This window comes from Leptinotarsa decemlineata, unplaced genomic scaffold (genome assembly GCF_025532065.1).
Source record: "Leptinotarsa decemlineata unplaced genomic scaffold, Ldec_3_MD MMD2_tig00000035_RagTag_RagTag, whole genome shotgun sequence".
Lineage (NCBI taxonomy): Eukaryota > Metazoa > Arthropoda > Insecta > Coleoptera > Chrysomelidae > Leptinotarsa > Leptinotarsa decemlineata.
Genome location: NW_027412540.1, coordinates 24,682,402 through 24,704,726, shown reverse-complemented (window position 1 = coordinate 24,704,726; position 22,325 = coordinate 24,682,402). Strand labels below are relative to the sequence as shown.

Here is a 22,325-nt window from a genome sequence, read left to right as displayed (position 1 = left end):
TAATCCAACGCTCTTCGTGGTATTAACCAGGGGAGTAGTGGTTTCCTGATAGGTGTCAGTTCATGCACCTACTGTATAGGTAAGGAAAGACTAGCCTGAACAAATTGTTTAAAATCTGTTCAAAATCTGTTTTTCCGTTAGCAAAGGTGTAATATCCAGGTATCCAATAAATATCTCCTACTCGATCAAATGGAATGGAAACATTTTTCATTTAAATTTCTTTCAGGATGGATTACTTTCATTTCGTTTTCATAGGTTCACCAAACGGCGCTTTTTCTATACAGGGGTAAACATAACTCTTTCTTAATTTTTCCTATTTACACCCTATGAACCCTATACGCCTCATGTAAACCGTGTACATAGGGCCATCCCTATGGCCATCCCTATGGCCCTATGTACCCTTGGGATTGACTACTCTATTTCTATCCGAAGTGTATCCAATTCTTGGATACAGTGCAGGACATACAGTGCAGGACATACAGTGCAGGACATACAATGCAAGACAAAACAAGTAACGAAATGAAAACGAACAATTTCAAAACGCACAAATTCACAATAATTGTTCGAACAATATATCATTTTGAGCTATCAACAATTTCTTTTCAAACTTCAATCAAAATTGATTTTGTGATAGAACCAAATACTCTGGATAGACCTCTGGATAGATCTCTTTCAACATATCCCCTTAGACGGAAATCTAGAGGCGTGAGATCTGGAGATCGTGCTGGCCAGTGAATGAGTCCATTTCTTCCAATCCATTTGTTCCGACGCCACCTGTTCAAAATCTTCCTTATCCGATTTTGGTTATGAGGAGTCGCGCCATTATGTTGGAAATGTTAACTTATACCAACAAATCTGATAAATCACTTCGGAGGAAATCTCTATAAATTTATCCATTCAGAGGCACATCAAAAAAATATGATCCTATGACCTGATCCCCAATCATGCCCCCCAAACCTTTATCGAACATGTGTTCTGGTTATCAACTTCTCTCACCAAATGTGGGTTCTCTGTTGAGTAATAGTGCATATTATGTTCAATTACCATGTCATTACTTTTGAATATGGACTCGTCAGAAAACAAAACATATTTCAAAGAATTCGGTTTTTCGCTAATTGTATTCAAAAAATTTTTGGTATGGGTGAACTTTATTTTCTATCAACATTCTGTTCACGGAACTATACCTACTATTCAACCCTCTCGCAATTTTCCTCGTAGTTACATGAGGATTTTAAACTATTGAAAGCATCACCACTAATTCATTTTTTTCATTTGCTGTAACTTCATTTGCTGTAACTTTATTTACTATCAGCTTTTTCATATGCTTGACACTGATTTGTTTCTTCAAATCTTTCTTTAACCGTCCAAAAACTCACAAGACAAATCAAGCGAGTGAGAAATAAGTATGTCATTTTCTCACGCATTATACACTGTACTTTTTCTAAGGTTGCGTTGTTTTCAAGTATTGAAAATTATAATACATATATAATAATACTTGTATGTCATTAACTCATTTTTATATTTTATTCAAAATAGTAATTGACAGTTATATTTGAACAATTTTGTAAAGTAATTCCTGGTAGATCGTTTTGTTTCAACATGTTTTCGGTTTTGTTGTTATGGAAACGCCGACAATAGGCTACTTGGATATTGCACGCGGATCGTCGGCGTAGCGTTGTCAACATGGAGAACGTGTCATATTAATCTGACATGTAACAATTCATGACTGACTTGGGTTATCGTGATAACAGTGATAAATTATTACTCACTGTAATGGCGGATATTTCTCACTGCATGAGAAATCTTTTGTTTTGAACGTATGGAAGCGATAAGAGAAGTGGCACATTGTATAGCATGCGTAGAAAAAGGACATTTCTACAGGAGCAGACCTAATTTCCTTAGATTTCTATTATTTTGTTAAGAGATTGGCCTACTGCAAAGAAAACGAAATTAGAAGACAAATAGATTGATTCAAAAAGTTTTTTTGATCTATTACAATCTGTCTGTTTGAAATCTGTTTTTCCGTTAATCAGCTGTCGCCCTCATACGAACGACAACTCTCAGAAGTTGAGAAACTTGTGCGAGCTAATGACTAACGAGGTCTTACGTTTTAACGTGTGATTTCTAACACGGTTGCAGAATATAAACAGTAATTAAAGTTCGAAGAGAAATTGTAGATAGATTCAATTAATGACTTTTTCATACTATTCATGCCCTTTTTTGATACACCCTGTATAATAGATGGTAAAAGTACTCAACAGAGAACCGTCGATGGCTGCTGATAAAAGTTCAGTTAGTCGCAAACTATCATGCCACACACGATCAAAGTCCTGGAAACATTTCATTGTTCCAAAGGTTGGTGGTATATGTGAAAAACTGCCTCTTGATCTTTGCTCTTTTACATAACCCTATAAATATTTTGAAGTAATCTTTGAACGTCTCACCTGACTACAAATCTTTTTGAACAATATATTTATTTGATGATTTCACACCTGTACGAACAGTTCAAGTGTGTGTGATCATACGTCATCAATCATTGAGATAAGATAAGTCCACGAAAATCATAATTGCCAATAACTATTTCGTAGTGAATCGCCATGCTCCTTATATTATTATGTGTCGCTCAAAACGTACTCCAAATTCAGTCTTCGAAAATATTGACCATCATTCCAACTGCCTCGTACAGTCATCATTCTCCATTCCAACCGCTATGGAGGGAACTGGCCTTGAGAGGCCATCATGTGACTGTCCTGACAACCGACCCCCAGAAGGATGAATCACTCACTAATCTCCGAGAGATTGACATGAGCTACACTTACGAAATTTACAAAAAACACAACGTTTCGGACTTGCTTAGCGATGACAGCAAATCTTTCATGGAGATGGGTAAGAAGTTGGGGATTGTGTTCAGAGAAGCGCAGCATGCTCAGTTATCATCTGCCGAAGTACAAGAGCTCATTCACAACAAGAACTACTCATTCGATCTGTTGATAGTAGAAGCACAGACTCCAGGAATGCTCTCTTTCGCTTGGAGGTTTCAGTGCCCAATAATCGGAGTGGCTTCTTTGGATAGCGCTATGCAATACCATGATTCCATGGGGAATCCGATTCACCCTGTGCTCAACCCCGATTACAATTTGGAAGTGGGAGAAGCAGATGAGATGACTTTTTTGGAGCGATTTCTCAGTTTCATTTATATAGCTGCATATAAGAACTTGATTTATCACAAGACCTTTCCAGCTCAGTATGAGATAGCGAAGCAATATTTTGGTGAAGATTTGCCACCTTTGATAGACATTCAGAACAATATGAGTTTGCTGTTTGTTGGAACGCATCCCCTTTTTCATAACTTGAGACCTTTGAATTTAAACACTATTACTCTTGGAGGAGGGATGCATATCAAACAACAGAAACCTTTACCCGAGGTAAGAAGCAACTTTATATTACCCAGTGGAAAAATTACACAGCTGAATTCATTTACAAAGCAATGAAAAATATTAACCTCATAAGATTCATTCTTGAAGAAAAAATTCAGTTAAGGTAAAATAGCATCTGAATGTTAACTGAATAGGTAGAATTGAAACCTTAAACATATATAATGGATACATTGATGGATGTAGCCGTTACTACATGGTAGGAGATCATAATGAAAAGAGAATTGAAAATTTCTATGTTTTTTACCACTTTCATTTGTAACTAACGTTACTGCAGTTTCGTCCTATATGGACATTCTCAAACTTATACAATAAACTAACAATGATTGATTACATTCGCCCATATATACCATTCAGGTACTTGATTGAGTACCTGCATTTACAGTTAACAATGCGGATGTGCCAATTTAAAAACCGGAGAGTAAATTAAATCGATTTGGTCATTTAACAGGTTGGACCCGCAATGTTTATGCTTGTAAATTTCCAAGGATTCTAAATAATTGAGTTTACAACCCTTCCTTGCATAGTGCAGAATTTCCGTATCGTTTAGATTCGGAAACTTGTGGTTGCATGCCAAGGAATGGTTTGAAAATGTCGAATCATTTTTTCCTACTCTAAAGGACCTTTCATGTTCAGCATACTGTAATGAATCTGAAGCCGGCCCTGACCGATATCTCAGCTAGCAAACGCATGACATCACCGCGAAAGAAGCGGTCTGACTTGCCGGGAAAATAATATTCGAGTGCAGAGACCTCTAGATAAATCTAGAAAGATCGTTAGCGGTATATAAGCCCTGCTTCCCGTCCATATAAGGAGTCACCGGGGGTCGACTCAATAACTAACAAGTTGTTGAAGAAGCTCCCGGACAACTGCGTCGAGTGCTTACTAAATATAATTAATAGTTCGCTAGCCCTCAGACACTTCCCCAGTAGATGGAAGCATGCGGTCGTTGTCATGATCCCAAAACAGGGTCAGAACCCGCTGTTTCCACAGAACTATCGTCCGATAAGTCTACTCTCTTTGGCGGCTAAGCTGGCTGAAAGAGTTGTTCTCCAAAGGCTCAACGAAGAAGTTGAGGACCGAAATATTCTGCCTGATGAACAATTCGGCTTCAGGAGAGACCACTCCACTGAGTTACAGGCTCTAAGGCTGATCGAAAATACAATCAGCGAGTTGAACACTAATAAAAAAGTGCATATCGTCTTATTAGATATCTCAAAGGCCTTCGACCGAGTTTGGCACGAAGGTCTTCTGCACAAGCTAAACGCGTTCGACCTACCTCGGGGCCTTGTCCGGTGGATCAGGTCCTTATGAGATAACCTTGCATGTGGTCTAAATGCTACTTCCACATTGTTTTTCCTGAAAAAACCTGCGATTATTCCTGTTCTTTTTCCAAAATATATTAGCATTACCCATTTCTTGATTTCTGGTTGTTTGATCTAAGGATATATTAATCTGTAAGTGAATTTCCGGCTTTGTTTCCTGATTAACTTATGGATAGTATCTGCGTTGAAACCATTATTATGACGTATATGTGTAATTATATCAATTTCCCTAGCTAGACTGTCTACAGACAAAGACAGTGAAAATGCTCTGTGCAACATTGACTTGTAGGCTGCTAATTTATGACTATCTGGATGGGAAGAATCGCTTGGGATGGTGATGTCTGTATAGCTAGGTTTCCTGAAAACATTGAACTCGAATTTATTCTGTTTGTGTGTAATGGCCAGGTCTAAGAAATTTATCTGTTTCTCTATCTCTGTTTCGAGTGAGAACTGAATGATGCTATTGACTTAAGACTCATTTCAGGTTCATTTTCCATTCATTTTCTCAGGTGATTCGAGGTTCAGGTTCAAAATACGTCGTGCTCTCTTAACAAATGTTTTACTCACCCCTCTCTTTTGTTGTGACTGGTGGTTGGAGTTATTGTTCAAGTACATGTACATATGTTGCGGTTTCCTGTACACTCTGTGGCCCAGTGCACCATCTTCACGTCTGGCCACAGGAACATCCAAAAAAGCTAGAGTCCCTTGGATTTCTCGTTTCATTGTGAATTGGATTTTTGGCCCAAGAGAGTCTAGATACAATAGAATTTTTTTTATTTCCTTATGAATGGCTGCAATAGGGTTGCCAAATATTTGGCCAGCTCATTATTTGCTGAACCTATCAGACATAAAACTTGCAGACCACAGCCAAAAAATACGTTTGGCATGTGTTCAAATCACTTTGGGTGAAGCATATAGCCATCAAAGTACAAATATAGTATAAATATCACCTGAGGAATGGAACTTTGTCTATAATTTCTTATATTTCAAGGGACTGAAGCAATTTTTGGATGGAGCTGACAATGGAGTCATCTATTTCAGTTTGGGGAGTAATGTGAAATCCAAAACCATGTCAAACGAATTCAAAAAAGCCATCATAGGAGCCTTCGCTGAAATACCGTACAAAGTTCTTATGAAGATAGATGGTGAGCTGGAAGGCATTTCTAGCAATGTCTTAGTCCAAAATTGGATGCCACAGCAAGATATTCTCAGTAAGTCAAGACTTTATCCCCATAAGTGAAATTTCAACTATTATATCTTATCAACAAGGGAAAAAAGTATTAGATTTTAGCTCGAGGTTGTGTTGTCTCCCGACGCGAAGCTATAATACACAATTTTTTCTGTGACGGGAAAAACGAAGATTTAATATTGAAAAAACATATTAGTACAATATGTTGAAGTCAGAAAATTATCGATGTGAAATTTGAATCTTTAACCAGGTAAGCTGTTGTACTTATAGCGTTACTAGGAAACCAATCAATAGAAAATCAAATATCTGTCAATTTAAGAAAAAACAACGATAAAAATAAAAACAACAATAAAAATTAATTGGCGCTTCGGGGCGACTTCATTGATTCCAGTTGCGCATTTGCTTTTTCAGCTGCCGAAAAAACCTGCAGCACCACATCATCTGAACATCTTGATCTGCCAATGACCTCTCTCTCATAAAACAAAATGTAGGGTGTCTCCAGAGGCTCCAATAGATTAAATACATCGCCAGAACACTTCGTACACTACTATCGTTAAACTTAAACCAGTCCGTTTCGTCTTTGACGAAGGCGTAATAAAGACCAAATTTTTTGGCTGCAAATTTTTGTAATAATTGAATAGCTAACCAAGGATTCAACCGTTGGCAGACCAAGTCACCGGACCTAACGCCTATGGACTTTTATCTCTGGGAAAGGTTGAAATATCTCATTTTTGAATTGCTGACCAATTCTAGATACGGATTGGGAGCAGCAGTGATGCAAAGTTTTGCTTCTTTCTCAAAGTTTCTGAACTAATTAATTCAGCAAAAAACCTTCAGAAGAGGTGATACCTGTGTGTACGAGAAGCTGGTAGACATTTCAAACACCTTCTCTAAAGAAATATATTTCATTGTTCGTTTCTTATCATTATTATTATTACTGTTGAAGTTCCATTTATTAGTATTAAATATTAGTATTATTAGTATTAAATACTAAAAAAAGCTGGTTATCAGTTTTATTCAAACTATGCTCAAAAGCTCTGTATTTCAAAGATGACTCTAACAAAATATCAAGTGTGCTAGATTTTTTGAAAGGTAATTTTAGGCTCTATTGAAATATGCAGGAATATAGATGGTATCTCATTGTATCGCCTTTGGGGGCGATTCAACGATTACAGCGGTCATACAATTTTTTGATATCATCGAAGCTAAATATCTTTCCAGCGAGGTCTGAGAACAGTAAAAAGTCACTGGGAGCAGATCTGGAGGATACGGTGGATGCGGAAACAATTTCAACCTCAATTCATGTAATTTTGCCATTGTTTTCATTGATTTGTGACACGGTGCATTGTGTTGATGAGCCAGCCCTTTCTTTTTCTTCAAATGGATCTGTTTATCCACGATTTCGTCTTTCAAACGCTCCAATAAAGCTATGTTATAGTCTCTGTTCCTTTTTATTCATTTTCTTCACACTGACAAATGTTGCTTCACTCAAGATGTTCTGTCCCACAAACTAACAGTCCGACAGCTGTGAAATTTGTACATGTGCCTTTTGAAGGTTATAGTTTACTAAAAATCATATGGATTCAATACTAGTGGCTCCATCTGTGTGATAGCCCACGAGCTTTTCAGCCCACCCAATACGTTGACTGCGAGGACAAATATTGTATCTCGAAGTTCAACGAAATGACTGACTGACAGGTTAGGTTAGATAAGGTTATATCTAGAAGCCAACGCACATACCACTGATGATGTTTACCGCATTAGCAGAAGAAACGTTTGGTACTTCAGGTTCCATTCGGCTAAAAGACCGAATTTTGTTCTTTTTAACCGTGGCTCTATTCGTGAAAGCCTATGTTCTCATGATTATAGTACCGATTCATATATTCCTGGAATATTTGCAAAAATCAGAGATATTTCAATGGGAATGATACTGGAGTATTAGGTATTATTAGTTCAAACTTTCTCTAGTTTCAATTTCAACACTTGAACAATCGTATATACTGTAATAAATGACCGCCTGGTCTAAATTGGCGATCCCTACATACTACTAATAATATATAATAATCATCTCAGTTTACTCGCATCATAAAAATACACCCCCCTGTATATGGGATCGTTCAGCTGAAGGTATTTATTTTTTAATTTAGTTTGGTAGCGTGAGAGTTGCTGCCATCAGATCAGAAAAAGTTTGAAATCCGTCCTGAGAATTGGCTTGGTTATGCCACCAATTATATCCTCAGAGACTGAATTCGGCCACGGCTTAAATGCGTGGTCTTTTACGGGTTTGAGGGAATGGAATAATATTAGCAGAGTTTTCACAACTCAACTTTATTGGTGACAAAAATCGGCGGAGTAATTGGATTAACCATTGATAAAATAAAATGAACAAAAATTATTACTGAAGTTTAACCTACACAAAATAATACTGAAACTGGTCTTTTATATATGTTTTACTGAACGTTATTTAAACTATATGAAAGAAAAAGAAATATATAATTATAACCGTGTGAAAACTATGAATGAACCACTAAAACAAAATGACAGGATTATTCCTCTGAAAATTGAAATAACTTCACCTAGGACATAGGTATGCCTTGCCTGAATTCTACTGGATCTGCTATAAAAACCAAATGAGATACAACTCTGAGAAACTATTAAGAGGCCCACTTAATCGCTTCTCCCTGTATAACATAGGAAAATGCTATAACCTATAATAACCTAATAAAATGAAAAAGGGAACCTGATTCGTAGCTATTTGGTAAATTTTCACCAATAACCTAGGTGCTAATTCGAAAATATAAAACACATACGCACGCAATAACATCTACAATATATATAAGAATCGTTTTAAAATACGCTCACCAAATTAACGTAGATGGACTCTCCTGAAGTTTCCAACAAAAGCCACTCTTTCCTCAAAAACTCTTACCACGAACTCGAAAATGTTCTCTAAATCAACTAAATTGTATCAAACGACGAATACTTCCAAAGCCCAATAAGTATCACTTCTGTAAACAGTGACTTGAAATATCTCACTATTTCAATTCACCCAAAATTTCCTCTAGAATTTCCAGCTACTGTAGGAAATTCAACTGGATTCACCAAATCTCCGCGCACGACTCTCTTTACCTCAATTCAACTAAACCGCGAATATTTATCAGTCCCGAAACACCTCGCAAAACGGTGCCCTGAACTACTTCTTATTTCAGTACCACCAGGATTCACTGAGACCTTCGATGGAAGTCCAGTCGACCTACTTCTGAATTCGTACGCTCCTGAATTATACCTCATGTCAGCTAGCCAAATAAACTGCGAATATTACTCACTCCTGGCATCCCTCGCGACCCTGTGTCTTAAAACACCTAACACCTCCACCTTAACTCTGTTAAGGGATGTAATTAACATTATCTCAGAAAAGTTTCTACCAATTGGAAAGTCTGAAATTGTTTCCAAGACTGGTACTCTTATCGCCACCTCATGGTCCCGCGAATAAGTCCACAAGAATTCACGACTAGTTCCCGATATTTCTAATGTCGTGAGCCTGCTACTGATATATAGATGTCACTGCAAGGGTTATTTTGATATTTTCGCTGTTTTGAAGAAGAAGTATGTAGACTATCTCGAAGCCCTAATTTTATCATATCGTTAAACCTTTAAGCTCATAAAATAAATTTCGATATTTATTATACGTTCAAGTAATTTTTGACTGTTTTTCTAAATGGGGTACACAGAATGAATAATATATTTCTGACCCTTAACGCCATGATAATGAAATGAATGATGAGGTTGTACGTTTCAAAATATCGAATTTCTCAGCATCAAGCAGTTAACTTTAACGACTTCTCCTTTAAATGGCTTGGCTCTGTTGGCCTTGAGGTTATTTCTGAAAGCTGATAAGGTTCCCTTTTTATACGAAAACACATGTGTTTTGGTATCTAAAATTCAACGAAAAATAATATATCCAACTTATTGCAGTACTAATCGACAACAACAATTTTCAGGGCATCCCAATATAAAATTGTTTATAACCCAAGGAGGACTACAATCTCTCCAAGAAGCAGTGACAAATGATATACCTCTAATTGGTATTCCATTCTTTGGAGATCAGATAACGAATATAAATAAAGTGGTTAAATGGGGGTATGGAATAAAGCTGGATAAAAAGAAAATCTCGAAAGAAGTACTGTTATCTGCCATAAACGAGGTGATGAGAAATCCCAAGTAAGTACTAAAAGGGTGATAGTCATAACATGTAAGAAATATATGTTCGAGATATTTCCTTTGAACAGATTCAATACTGTCTATTGCGTTTTTATATAAAGGTGACCAAATAACTGTAGGATATTCTAGTTCACTTCTGTTAAATGTGAGGTAAAGTATTTTCAAACTTCAACCTGATGGGAGGAATTTTCTGTACCTAAGTTTTCGAGTATATTTTTCTAATCGGGGATTTTTCGATTTTTCAGGTATAAGGAGAAAGCCAGAGAAATGGGAGAAATTTTCAGAGACGAAGAAATCCCGAGTCTACAAAGAGCGGTCTATTGGACAGAATATGTCATCAGGCACAAAGGGGCAAGACATTTGAGAAGTCCAGCCGCAAATATGCCTACTTGGAAATATTACATGTTAGACGTAATCGTGTTTCTGGCTTCGATTATATCCATAGTGATTTTTATGTGTCTACTATTGGTGAAATTGATGTTTGGGGTCGTCTTAGGTTTATGCCAAAAAAGAAATAATTCAAAAATCAAATTTAATTAATTTCGAAGGTGTTAATGTAGAGTATGTAACAACTTATTTTCAATAAAATACCAATGCACAATAAAATACAATGCATGTCATATCTTGTGTACATACATTAGCAACTGGCCGTCTTACTGCTACTTCTGCGAAAGCCGGTGCTGGTGCGTCATCAGCAGAAAGTTCCAAACTACAGAAATATCAGAATTTGGCAAATGATTATATCTTTCGCCCAACAGCTGTTAAAACTTTTGGTTCTGAAGCATTATCTTCCATCAATGAAATTGGAAAAATTATAACCATGTAAACCCACGATTCAAGAGCCACATTTTTTCTCATTCAAAAAATGAATATAGCCATCCAAAGAGAAAATGCGGCTTCCTGATTCTAAAAAACTAATGAAAGGTATTAACTTACCACTTTATGGAGTTTGATCAAAAGTAAATATTAAAATTACTTTATCTCAGCAAAATTCTAAAAAAATTTCCACAGATTTTTCGAATTGTTCAATAATAATCCCTCACTCATAACCCTTGGGGCTTAATGGGTTAATATTGGCAAAATCTGTTTCATGAATATTGTAATCCAATGTTTATGAAACACGAGATGGTTATTAGAATATTCGAAAAAGGAAAAATACATGAAAGATATCAATACTGGTAGTTGTAGTAGGGAGGGTGCTTCAATCAAAGCGTTCGCATAAGTCATTGAGGAATTGTGATCAGAAGATTCGTCTGATAGAGTAGTCAATACAGTTTCCTAAAAAACTCAGGTTCAAAGTTTGGCCCCTCAATGTATGGGCCCATAAATTTTTTAGAAGGTTTACATAAGTTAGGAATCACACGTTAAAAGGTAAGACCTTAGCTCGCACAAGTTTCGACTTCTGAGGGTTGTCGTTCGTAGGGATGCGACAGCTGATTAACGGAAAAACAGATTTTAAACAGATTTTCTTTAAGAACGTTAATAGAATTAATGAGAAACCTAAACCGATCTTAACGGAGATTGACAACATATTTAGCGACAGCGGAAAAGCACAAGGGGCATGGCTGATTTATTTGAGTACATATAACTATATGATTGTAGATAATTTCGTTAAAGAAATGGCCAATTGAGTTTATCACAGTGCTTGGATTTCTTCACAAGAGAGGAAACTTTGGATGGATATGAAAAACCGACGTGTTCAAATTGCAAGGAAAGAAGAAAATGCACAAAGTCTCTATCGATCCATAAGTTTCCCCGTATTTTAGTCATTCATTTTAAAAGGTTTTCTCTGAAAAAAGATTTAGAGGCAAGTTAAATGTTGACATCGAATTTCCTTTAGAGAATTATTAGAAGAATTATGCAGCAGAAAATTTGACTCCTTGTCGTTATAATCTATATGCACTTTCGAATTACAGTGGGTCTCCATACAGCGGACATTATACAGCATTCTGCAGACATCCTTATACTGGCACGTGGCACGAATACAATGATTCACACGTGTCACCAATTTCACCAAAATCACTTGTGAGTGGAGATGAATACATCCTCTTTTATGAAAAGGAGAAAACGAGTTTGCACCTTTAAGCGTTTTGAAAAGTTATTTTTGAACTGTTCATTTTAATGTTATAATGAATTATATATGTTTGTAAATGTTGTAAATAATTTGTTTGGTCAATTAAAAGCCAATTAAAAACCAAGATATTACAAGCTACCCTTCCCGACGAGGACCTTCCTAAGATGACAAGGTCATTTAAATAAGCTTGCAGATCTACTTCTCTTCTAACGAGGGCATCAAGCAGACTATTCAACAGGAGCGGCCACAGAAAGGGAGATAGTGCCCCACCTTGGGGCAGCTTCTGGTGACCCTGAACCTAATGGCCTCGCTTTGAAGAGTCGTAGTTGAAGTTCTGTTTACCAGCATGGTATAGATCCAGCTAGTTATGGTCGAATCTGGCTCTTTACTAGCCAGAGATGATCCTATAAAGTCAGGTAGTGCATTATCAAATGCTTCTTCAATATCGAGAAATACAGCAGCCTCAATCTCCTTGTTGTCAAGGTATCAGAAAATTCTCTCTACAAGGTTATTTAACACTGAATATGTCGCTTTGCCGGTTTGATATGCATACTGGTGGTTATTCAGGAGGCTGCATATAAAGCAACCTTTCTAATGTGTCCGTCCAGTATCCTCTCAAGTCCTCAACGCACTATCTTCAACAATAAGACATCTCAGTATATTCGAACACGGCGTACCTGAGGGTTCAATACAAGGTCCTGTATCGTCTTATATACTTATCACTTCCATAAAGCTCTGAGAAACTCAACCATGCTCTGTTACGCTGATGATACTCAGTAATATCTGAAGTTTGTTGAGAATTTGGTAATTCTTGCTCTACAGCAAGGATGCGTATATCTTTGCCAAGTAAATATTGCCTCACCATCAATGCATTGGAATCCAATGTCATGCTTCTTGGTAGAGCAGTAGCTCTGTGAGAAACTCAACCATGCTCTGTTACGCTGATGATACTCAGTATTATATGGAGTTTGTTGAGAATCTGGTAATTCTTGCTCTACAGCAAGGATGCGCATATCTTTGCCAAGTAAATATTGCCTCACCATCAATGCATTGGAATCCAATGTCATGCTTCTTGGTAGAGCAGTAGCTCTACCAAGTAGTTAACACGAGGACATGCAGTACAACTTCCCCTCAAAAACTTCAACGAGAACCTGGGTTTATTTGCGATTCAAATGACACGTCTCCTATATTCTGAAGCGGAGTTATGCAAATTGGAAGATGATTCACTCCAATACAGCATTTTACCAAAACAAATGACCAAAATGAAAATTCTATCCGAAACAACTAATATATTGATAACACAGTTCCCTCAGCAGAACAAAATACGGTTTTAGTCCACTCCTGATGATGCTACCTTGGTTAGCGAAACACGCGTCGGGAGACAGTATTCTGTTCAAGTGTGGGAAACATGTTTTCAGTAGCCCCACTGGTAATGAAATGTAAGAGTCAGTATTATCAAAAAACAATGTCTGGTGTGGTATATTTTGAACGGACGAATTATTGGTCCTCTCTTTTTTACGAAAACAATCAATTCGAACAGGTGTTCAGTTCCACTTAACATAAGTTCTGAGAACTAACATAACAATTCATCGGTGTTATTGTTTTCAGGTATTAGCTAATTGAAACAAGTTCTATTTATCAATCATTCAAGATAAGAGATTTTCCTATAAATAATTTGCAATTGTCGATAAAAATCATTGTCGCATATGTATCACCATGCTGTTCAAATTACTGTGCGTTGTCCTGCAGATTCTTGGAATCCATTCCGCAAGAATACTGACCATAATTCCGACAGCATTTTCCAGTCATCATTCGCCGTTTCAACCGTTGTGGCGAGAACTTGCTTTGAGAGGCCATCAACTTACCGTACTGACGACTGACCCTCAGAAAAACACATCGCTAATCAATCTGAAGGAGATTGATATGAGCTATACTTACGATATCTACAGGAAATACAACTTCACAGAATTGCTCAGCAGCACCGACAGTATAATGGAACTAGGCTCCAAAGCTGCAGTTATGTTTGATGAAGTCCAGCATACTCAACTGTCTTCTCCTGAAGTCCAAGAACTGATTCACAATAAAAACATCCACTTCGATCTATTAATGATAGAAGCGCAGTCCCCAGAATTGCTGGGATTTGCTTGGAGGTTTCAATGTCCAACCATAGCCATCACCACCCTAGATTGTGCTATGCAGTACCATGATTCTCTGGGGAATCCTATCCATCCAGTTATCAATCCAGACTTCAACTTAGAAGTGGGGCATCCGGAAGAGATGGGTTTTGCAGATCGACTTCGAAGTTTTCTCTTCATTCCTCTGTATAAGTATTTCATGTATCACATGACCTATCCGAGAATTCACAATGCAGCTAGAAAATTCTTCGGTGATGATTTGCCACCTCTGAAAGAAATACAAGACAACATAAGTATGTTGTTCATCAGTACTCATCCTCTGTTCCACAATATTAGGCCTTTGAATCCGAATACTATCACGATTGGGGGAGGAATGCATATAAGACAACCGAAACCCTTACCTGAGGTAAGTGATTGGTTTTTAAGTACTTTCAATCATCGTTTCTATGTTTTTTCTCAAACTGGCCCAAGCAGAGTTACACCCTTAGCTAATGAAATCGTTAATATTATAAGAAAATAACTATAAATATAATTGTGTTGTCATTCATAAAACATAAAAAATTGCTCTGTTCTCTATTTGGAAAAATTATTGCTCCTTCTACTATATTGTTTCATCCAAGAAAGCAAATAGGTGCGTTACAAAACGCATTATGATTCACTTCAGATAAACCGATACATAAGCTATCTGAAATTTTTTTTCTGACTTTGATCACTGTTCAATGATAGATTTTTTTCATTTTATATCTGATTATATTGATATTTGATGGAAGTTTCCGAGAAAAGTAATTGAAAACCCTGTACTGTGAGATTACAAGATTGCGACAAGTATTTCACTCAACAATAACTTTATCAGACGTATCAAAATACGCTTTGGACACATCTCAAGCAGCCATTATACAGGAAGTTTCTTACACTCGATACAGTCATCAGACATGTTTTGATCTCTTTTGGAGTACTGGTACTAAGTGGGCCAAATTGCACACTTTTGAAGGAAAACTTTTGTTTACAAACTAGATATCGATATCTATCATCGTTTCTGGGTTAAAGCATGTTTTTCGAAAATAAGTTGCCGTAACTTTTTACCCGTCAGGAATTTATTGTTTCTATGAAAACATTTTCAAAGTACTTTTTTACGTAGAATCCAGTTATGTAAAAAACTTATTTTTTAGATAGAGCTTGAAATTACCTTTCCAAAACTGTAGCATACTTGACGTTTTGCTAGAGTCATCTTTGAAATACAGAGCTTTTAGGTTTTTTCATGTAGACATGTACACTTTGATCAAGTAAGCTGTGGACGAATACCTAGTTTTTTCCAGTAAACAAATGACTATATGGATAACTGTTCATTTTTGGTAAAGAGTGTGTTTCATAAACTTACATTAAAATTATGCCAGGTACCTATTGAAAAATGTCAAAATAAACAGGGTATTATGTTTGAATTTAGGAAGTTCGTACCAATTTCCGGTATAGCCGGAAGTGTTGTAAAAACGCCATTATATTCATTCGATACAGCATAATCAAAAAACTATGTTAGCCAATTTTCAGGATTCCAATCCTATAATTTCCCAAAATTCTGCTAATTGACGGTCATCGCGGTGTACCCTGTTCGAGGTCTATCCAAAATATAAGGTGAATTATGTGAATATGTGCGAGAAGAGTATAATAGCAAAAAAAAATAAAAAAATCGCCAATCGAATTTACGCAGCCCACGTAAATTCGATCAATCCCAAGAAGACTGAGATGGTCCTTCTCACCAGGAAAAGAAGTTTATTGGGCTCAAAACCTGCAGAAATCTTCAAAAGCAAACTGAACTTCTTTGATGAGGTGAAATACCTTGGAACTATCCTCGACAGGAAGTTAACATGGAACTCTCACCTACAGAATAAAGCAAAAAGAGCATGTGTGGCTTATGTCGAAGGACAGTGGGACGCGTATGGGGTATTTCAACCCGTGTGGTCACCTGGATCTAAACTGCAATAATAAGACTTATGTTAACGTATGGAGCTATTGCATGGGGACCGAAAGTTCTACAAGCGGCCATCCAAAAAGTATATCAAATTCAGCAATTGGCTTGTTTCCAGTCTTCTGCAGAAACAGTTCGAATAGCTTCTTGTAGGTGATGTTGCACGTCCACTAATTTAAATGTTCTGTTTTCTCGTGCCACATATCCTTTTACTTGCGCCCAGATTAATTCTATTGGGTTTAATTCGCAGTGGTATGGTGGTAACCTTAAAACTGTAATTCCACGACTTAACGCCATTTCATCCACTGCGAATTTTTTATATTTGTCTGTGTGTAATTTTGTTAGCTGGAGTAGTTCTGCCTTTAAACTATCTTTGTTATATTGGATGTTCTTATTAATAAACCATTCTTGAATTGCTGCTTTTTTCCATGATTGTTTCGGTAATGGTTCTAAATGTCGACTATGGTATGGGGCATTGTCCATGACGATGACAGACCCAGGTTCCACAAGTTGAATGATGCCTTCAAACCATTTTTCAAACACCTCCGCATTCATCTCTTCATGATAGTCGCCTGTTTTCTTAGATTTAAATATTAATTCACCATTTGGTAAAAATCCACTGTCGCTTCCTATATGCGTAACTATCAGACGGCTACCTTTTCCAGATGGCTATTTTATCCCAACTGACAAACCTTCAATAAAGGCTTGTCGTGCGCTTGTTATATTACCATCCTGCCATACTTTTTTGACCGTATGTCCTTGGTTAAGCCATGTCTCGTCCATGAAGTACAATTTTTTTTGAGCTTCCGAAATTCGTCAATTTTTCTTAGATAGTTTCTTTTCCATGCTATTATTTCTTGACGTTCAATGAGAATGCTTTTCCTGTCAACTTTTCCGTACGTAAATTTCATTTCGTGTACAAGTTTCCTAAAAGTTTCTTTACCCATTTTTGGGACCAATTCATGATCGCTAAGTGCCTCCAGAACTGTTTGTAGTGTGGGCAGCTCATTTCTGAAAAAGAAACTGTGAATAGTTCTGCGTATACTGGTTTTGGCTTCTTCATCAACTGTGATTTTTTTTCGTCCGCTACTAGTTTTTGGCGTTTGTACGTCCCCATGAATTTCTGCTTCTCTTAGTATTTTGTAAATCGATGATTTTGGTACACCGGTATAATCAGAGCACATATCAACTAATTTATCTTTTGTAATTGTGGAACTTAATGATGTAGAAATGCCCGGTTGGTTATTCGGAGGTACACACGTACAATTACAGCACATATGCACAACGTCATCTTTTGGTGGCTGATGATCTCTTTCAAGACAGTGAAATACTCGCAGTACAATTTGTTTTTCTCTTAATGACCTTTTTCGACGTGGAAGGCCCGACCATGTCTCCCATTTTTTGAGTAGTTTGAGAACGGTGTAGAAATATAATTATGTAACGCTTAAACACTTATTAGCACTATTATTTTCACCAATTGTTATCACAACACGTCGATTGCTGACTAACTTAACTGTAAAACGTACAATTCACGCTGTATATTTCACAAACCAATGATACGCTCATGGCTGCAAGTACATTAGTGAGGACTGCAACGATGAGATGGAAGTTACGGTAAAGTGACAAAGACAGAAATATCGTTGCGTACAGCGTTGCCACTAGTTGTAATAAATATCTAACACTATACAGAAAATAATGAATTTTAACTGATCAGTAATCAGGAAAAGTATAAGTATTACTCATTACAAGCTCATTACTGATTTTTGTCATAAATAATACCTTTTAATCGTACTAGTATTGTGTATTATCTATAATTTGCCACAACCTACAACTCTACTGCTTACTATATTTTGATTCTGCTATAAACTGGTAACGTAAAATTTAGATATGACAACGCGCTTTACTCTCAATCATTATTGGTTTTACTATAGTGTTCGGCGAGTCTTGGCCCACACCTGCCGATATAAAGAAGATGTCTCCCAGAGACCTGTCCACCTTCCTGGAAAGGACAGGATGGACAATGACCTAGGAGGACAACTCCTAGGGAGGATGTAAAATGGGCCACATGTGGCCTAAATGCTGTGGGTCTACACGTACCCTCCCTACCCTACAGATACAGATACGCAGCCCGCGGAATTTTAACAGTCACTTTATTTTTTGAACAAACCTCGTATATGAATCTGTCTATTGGAATATTTTTAAAGCGGAATCTGTCAAATGACTTTCGATAAAGTATTTTTCCCCTGATTTCCCGAGCTGAATAATGATGTGCATGAAAAGTAATTAGTATAAGATGATTTTTTCAAGGATTTGAAAAAGTTCTTGGATGGAGCTGAAAATGGAGCGATTTACTTCGCCCTGGGAGGTAATGTCAATTGTGAATCCATGTCCAATGAATTCCGAAAAACCCTCGTGGATGCTTTCGCCCAGATTCCGTATAAAGTACTGATGAAAATAGATTGTCAATTAGGTGATATTTCCAGTAACGTCTTGGTCCAAAAATGGGTTCCACAGCAGGATATACTCCGTAAGTTATCACTTTTTCTTTCTAGAATATATTGGGCTTGCATTGACGACCAAAATCATTCAGTTTGTTTCAAAAAATAATTTTCACGATCAGATTAAATGAAAATTATATTTTCGTCATTCACTGAAAATCACTTCCAAATGTATATAAACAGTTCAGTTGTTGAATTTATTCCGGAACTGAACTTCAGCCTTTATTTTCAAAAATATTCTGTGAAAAAGAAAGTCTTAATCTATTTTTTTCTTAAATAATGAAGAATTTCATTATTAATATTTTCAAATGTATAATAATACTTAGGTATCGATATAGAAAAATAGAATTTCATTAAGCTTTGAGTTAATGTTCAGAGAAATCATATTTAAAATTACTATAATATAGCAAATATCAAAATATCATATTATTCACATTCGTGAAAAATACATATCACAATGGGAAGAGACGCTCAAAGTATTGATGAAAAGTAATATGTGTGATGTAGCCATATTCATTATAGTTTATAAAATATTTAAACATAAAATTTGAAAAAAAACGCTGTTTTTTTAAAACAAATGCTATAAATGGAATAAATAATTGGGTTTGGATTTTGGGCTGAATTTGTTCTTTAATTATTAGAGAATGAATAAGTGTATTTCATCAGTTCAGACTTCCATTGTCTAATGTAATATAAATTGATTTGAAATCCCTGAAAAAAAAATAAAAAGATTAACCAAAAAGTAACAATTTTATTGAACTGGAATAATTGGTATATAAACTATTTTTCAGGGCACCGCAATGTTAAGTTGTTTATAACACATGGTGGAATTTTGTCGCTTCAAGAAGCCGTTATTAATAATATACCTGTTATCGGCATTCCATTCTTTGGTGATCAAAAAACAAATTTGAATAAAATTGTTAAATGGGGAAGCGGAATAAAACTGGATAGGAGGAAACTATCCAAAAATGTATTATTATATGCCATCAACGAAGTGATAAATAACCCCAAGTAAGTATTATATCGTTCCTTAGTTGAATTAGTTTGAGATTACCTATATGAGTATGGCCAACGACATCTCCCCTCACGAAAACGCCATCTATTTGATCGACAGAGAACTCTAATATCGAAGATAAACGGGGCTCCCCTAGGCGGTTCGTTGCATAACCCAGCTTCGTCATCTGTCTTCAACTGCAGCTTTCATTGCATGGCAAAGGATTGAAAACCAGAGCCCAAACACGAAGCATTCATTTTTAACCCCAGACATGGCTGTTTCTACCCATCAGGTATCTTCAGTGTAACTGGACTGATCCACAAATGCGTTTCTCCACCATTCTCTCGACTAGAACGCGTCTGTACGCGTTCTAGTCGCATTCTCGGCGATGGCGCTTCATTTCTTAGGCCGCCCCTCTACCCCCGCGCATCATCCCCCGTCGTCTTACAGTAGACGCGACGCGTATATTCAAACTGCGTTGCGTCAGATTAACCATATCGTTATTACTTTCAAAAGATTCGTGTAAGTTTATCTATATTAGATACTTGAAACGACAATTGTATCAATTTTTATAAGAATTTGACAGATATTCTAGAATGTGCATTGTGAAAAAAATATCCAATTCAATTGTATTTATGGTTCAGTAGTTTGCATATAGTGGCTACCACATAACATACAAATCATGACTTTTTCATCGCGATAATGCACCTGCCTACTTGTCATTGCTTGTTCGTAATTTTTCGGCCAAAAACAGCATCGTGATCATGAATCAGCCACCTTATTTACCAGATTTGGCCCCCTGCGACTTTTCCCTGTTACCAAGATTGAAGAGACTCATGAGAGGACGGCGTTTTGCGACGATTATAGAGATGAAAACCGAATCGCTGAGAAAGCTCATATTTTTTCTTGAACCTAAACCACAAGCACTATAGGCACCACGCTAAGAGTGCTTTAAGGCGCTTTCAGAGCGGTGTCTGTGCAAAATTAGCGATTCACGTTGGATTTGAATCGCTGGAGATCAGTTCTCCAAATTAAAGAGTTCTTGAATAGTGAAGTTCGAGGTGTACTGAGTTGAACCTCAAAACGATGAGCAGCCACCGTCTTTGCGGGAAGAGACAGAGTTCTTTAATTCATATTTTTTTAAACGCCGAATCTGTCTCTCATACAATGTAAGTTACGGCAAGAGCGAGAGTGTTTATGTAAACAATATTCATTGGAGTGTTTTGAAAAGTCAAATATATTTGTCACGTAGCTCAAGATGTAATTACGGGCATATCAATATCCCAGCATTGAAAGTTATGTCAATGCATCGAAATATGTTTTCTGATGACCTACGTTGAACGTGGACGACGGTTACGAAGAACGATTTGAGGAACGAAGGGGCACGGAGCACTCGTGATTTCTTCCTGGGACTTCTAGGAGCTGAAGCAGCGGTCTTAGAGTGGTTCGAAATTTTCTCGGGAAGTAAGTCTGCGTGAATTTTGAAGAGGCAAAGATGATATGAACTATTTTAGAGTACGGATATAAACAGGGTCGCTTTTATCTTTTTAGGAATGAACACTTTCGACCTTTCGAAATTGTCAAGCGACGAAGCATTTGCCCTCCTCGATGAGGAGACATCAGATCAAGAAGGAATAACAGACCGGCAGGCTATAGACTCAGACATAGGTGGGGACTCGAACGCAGAAGACGATTTTCCGTATGAGTCAGCTCTTTCTATTCGATCGAATAGCCATTTGTGCTCCTCAAGTTCTTCTTCAAGATCTACTCCCACTCTGAATGTAGATTCGACTTCTCTGTAGATATCAGGCTGTAGACCAAAGACGCGACGTCAAATATTACCTCCTAAAAGAATACGTCGTCAGTCTCCAACTGTTGATCCAGAAGAATCGGACCCAGATTATACTTTCGATGAAAAAAATAGTAAAACGAAACCGCCCCGCCGTCATGCTTTTGTTTCCTCAAGCGAGCCTTCCGAAGCTAGTGAAGAGGAAACGATTAAAGCTGAAGTAGCACCGGCAAAAATAAATCCATGTGATAACGCAGGAGCAATAAAGTGGGAAAAAGCTTCTCCACTTCCCAACCTTTCTTTCAAGTCATTCATCTTTTATTGACCTTTTGGAGTGGTAGGTAGAATTTCCACTAATGATGTCCTATCCATTATGTCTATAGCCTATCATTATGAAAACTTTTGTAGAACAGATCAATTTATATGCATTACAAAAAGGTGTGAAACTGGATTTGAATATTGTTGAGTTGAAAGCTTTCTTTGGACTATTGTTACTGTTTGAAATCAACAATTTACCGAGTATCAGAATGTACTGGTCAAACAATCACAATTTTCATAATGAGAGAGTTTCAAAGGTTATGACAATGAAAAGGTTTTTGAAAATATTGAGGTTTCTCCATTTGGCTGACCATGAACGAATGCCCAAAAAAGGTGAAGATGGATATAACAAATTATATAAAGTGCAGCCTCTACTTACCCATCT

At 36.9% G+C, this 22,325-nt stretch overlaps 1 protein-coding gene across 1 annotated transcript in view; it reads left to right on the top strand.

Moving 5' to 3' along the window:
- The window catches only part of LOC111507891 (uncharacterized), a 30,129-nt gene that overhangs the window by 2,200 nt on the left and 5,604 nt on the right, over positions 1-22,325 (top strand). The window contains exons 2-7 of the mRNA XM_074172246.1: positions 5,751-5,970; positions 9,950-10,169; positions 10,415-10,703; positions 13,918-14,784; positions 18,649-18,868; positions 19,631-19,850. Of these exons, the coding sequence (XP_074028347.1) occupies positions 5,751-5,970; positions 9,950-10,169; positions 10,415-10,703; positions 13,918-14,784; positions 18,649-18,868; positions 19,631-19,850 (2,036 nt within the window). The remainder of the gene's footprint in view (positions 1-5,750; positions 5,971-9,949; positions 10,170-10,414; positions 10,704-13,917; positions 14,785-18,648; positions 18,869-19,630; positions 19,851-22,325) is intronic.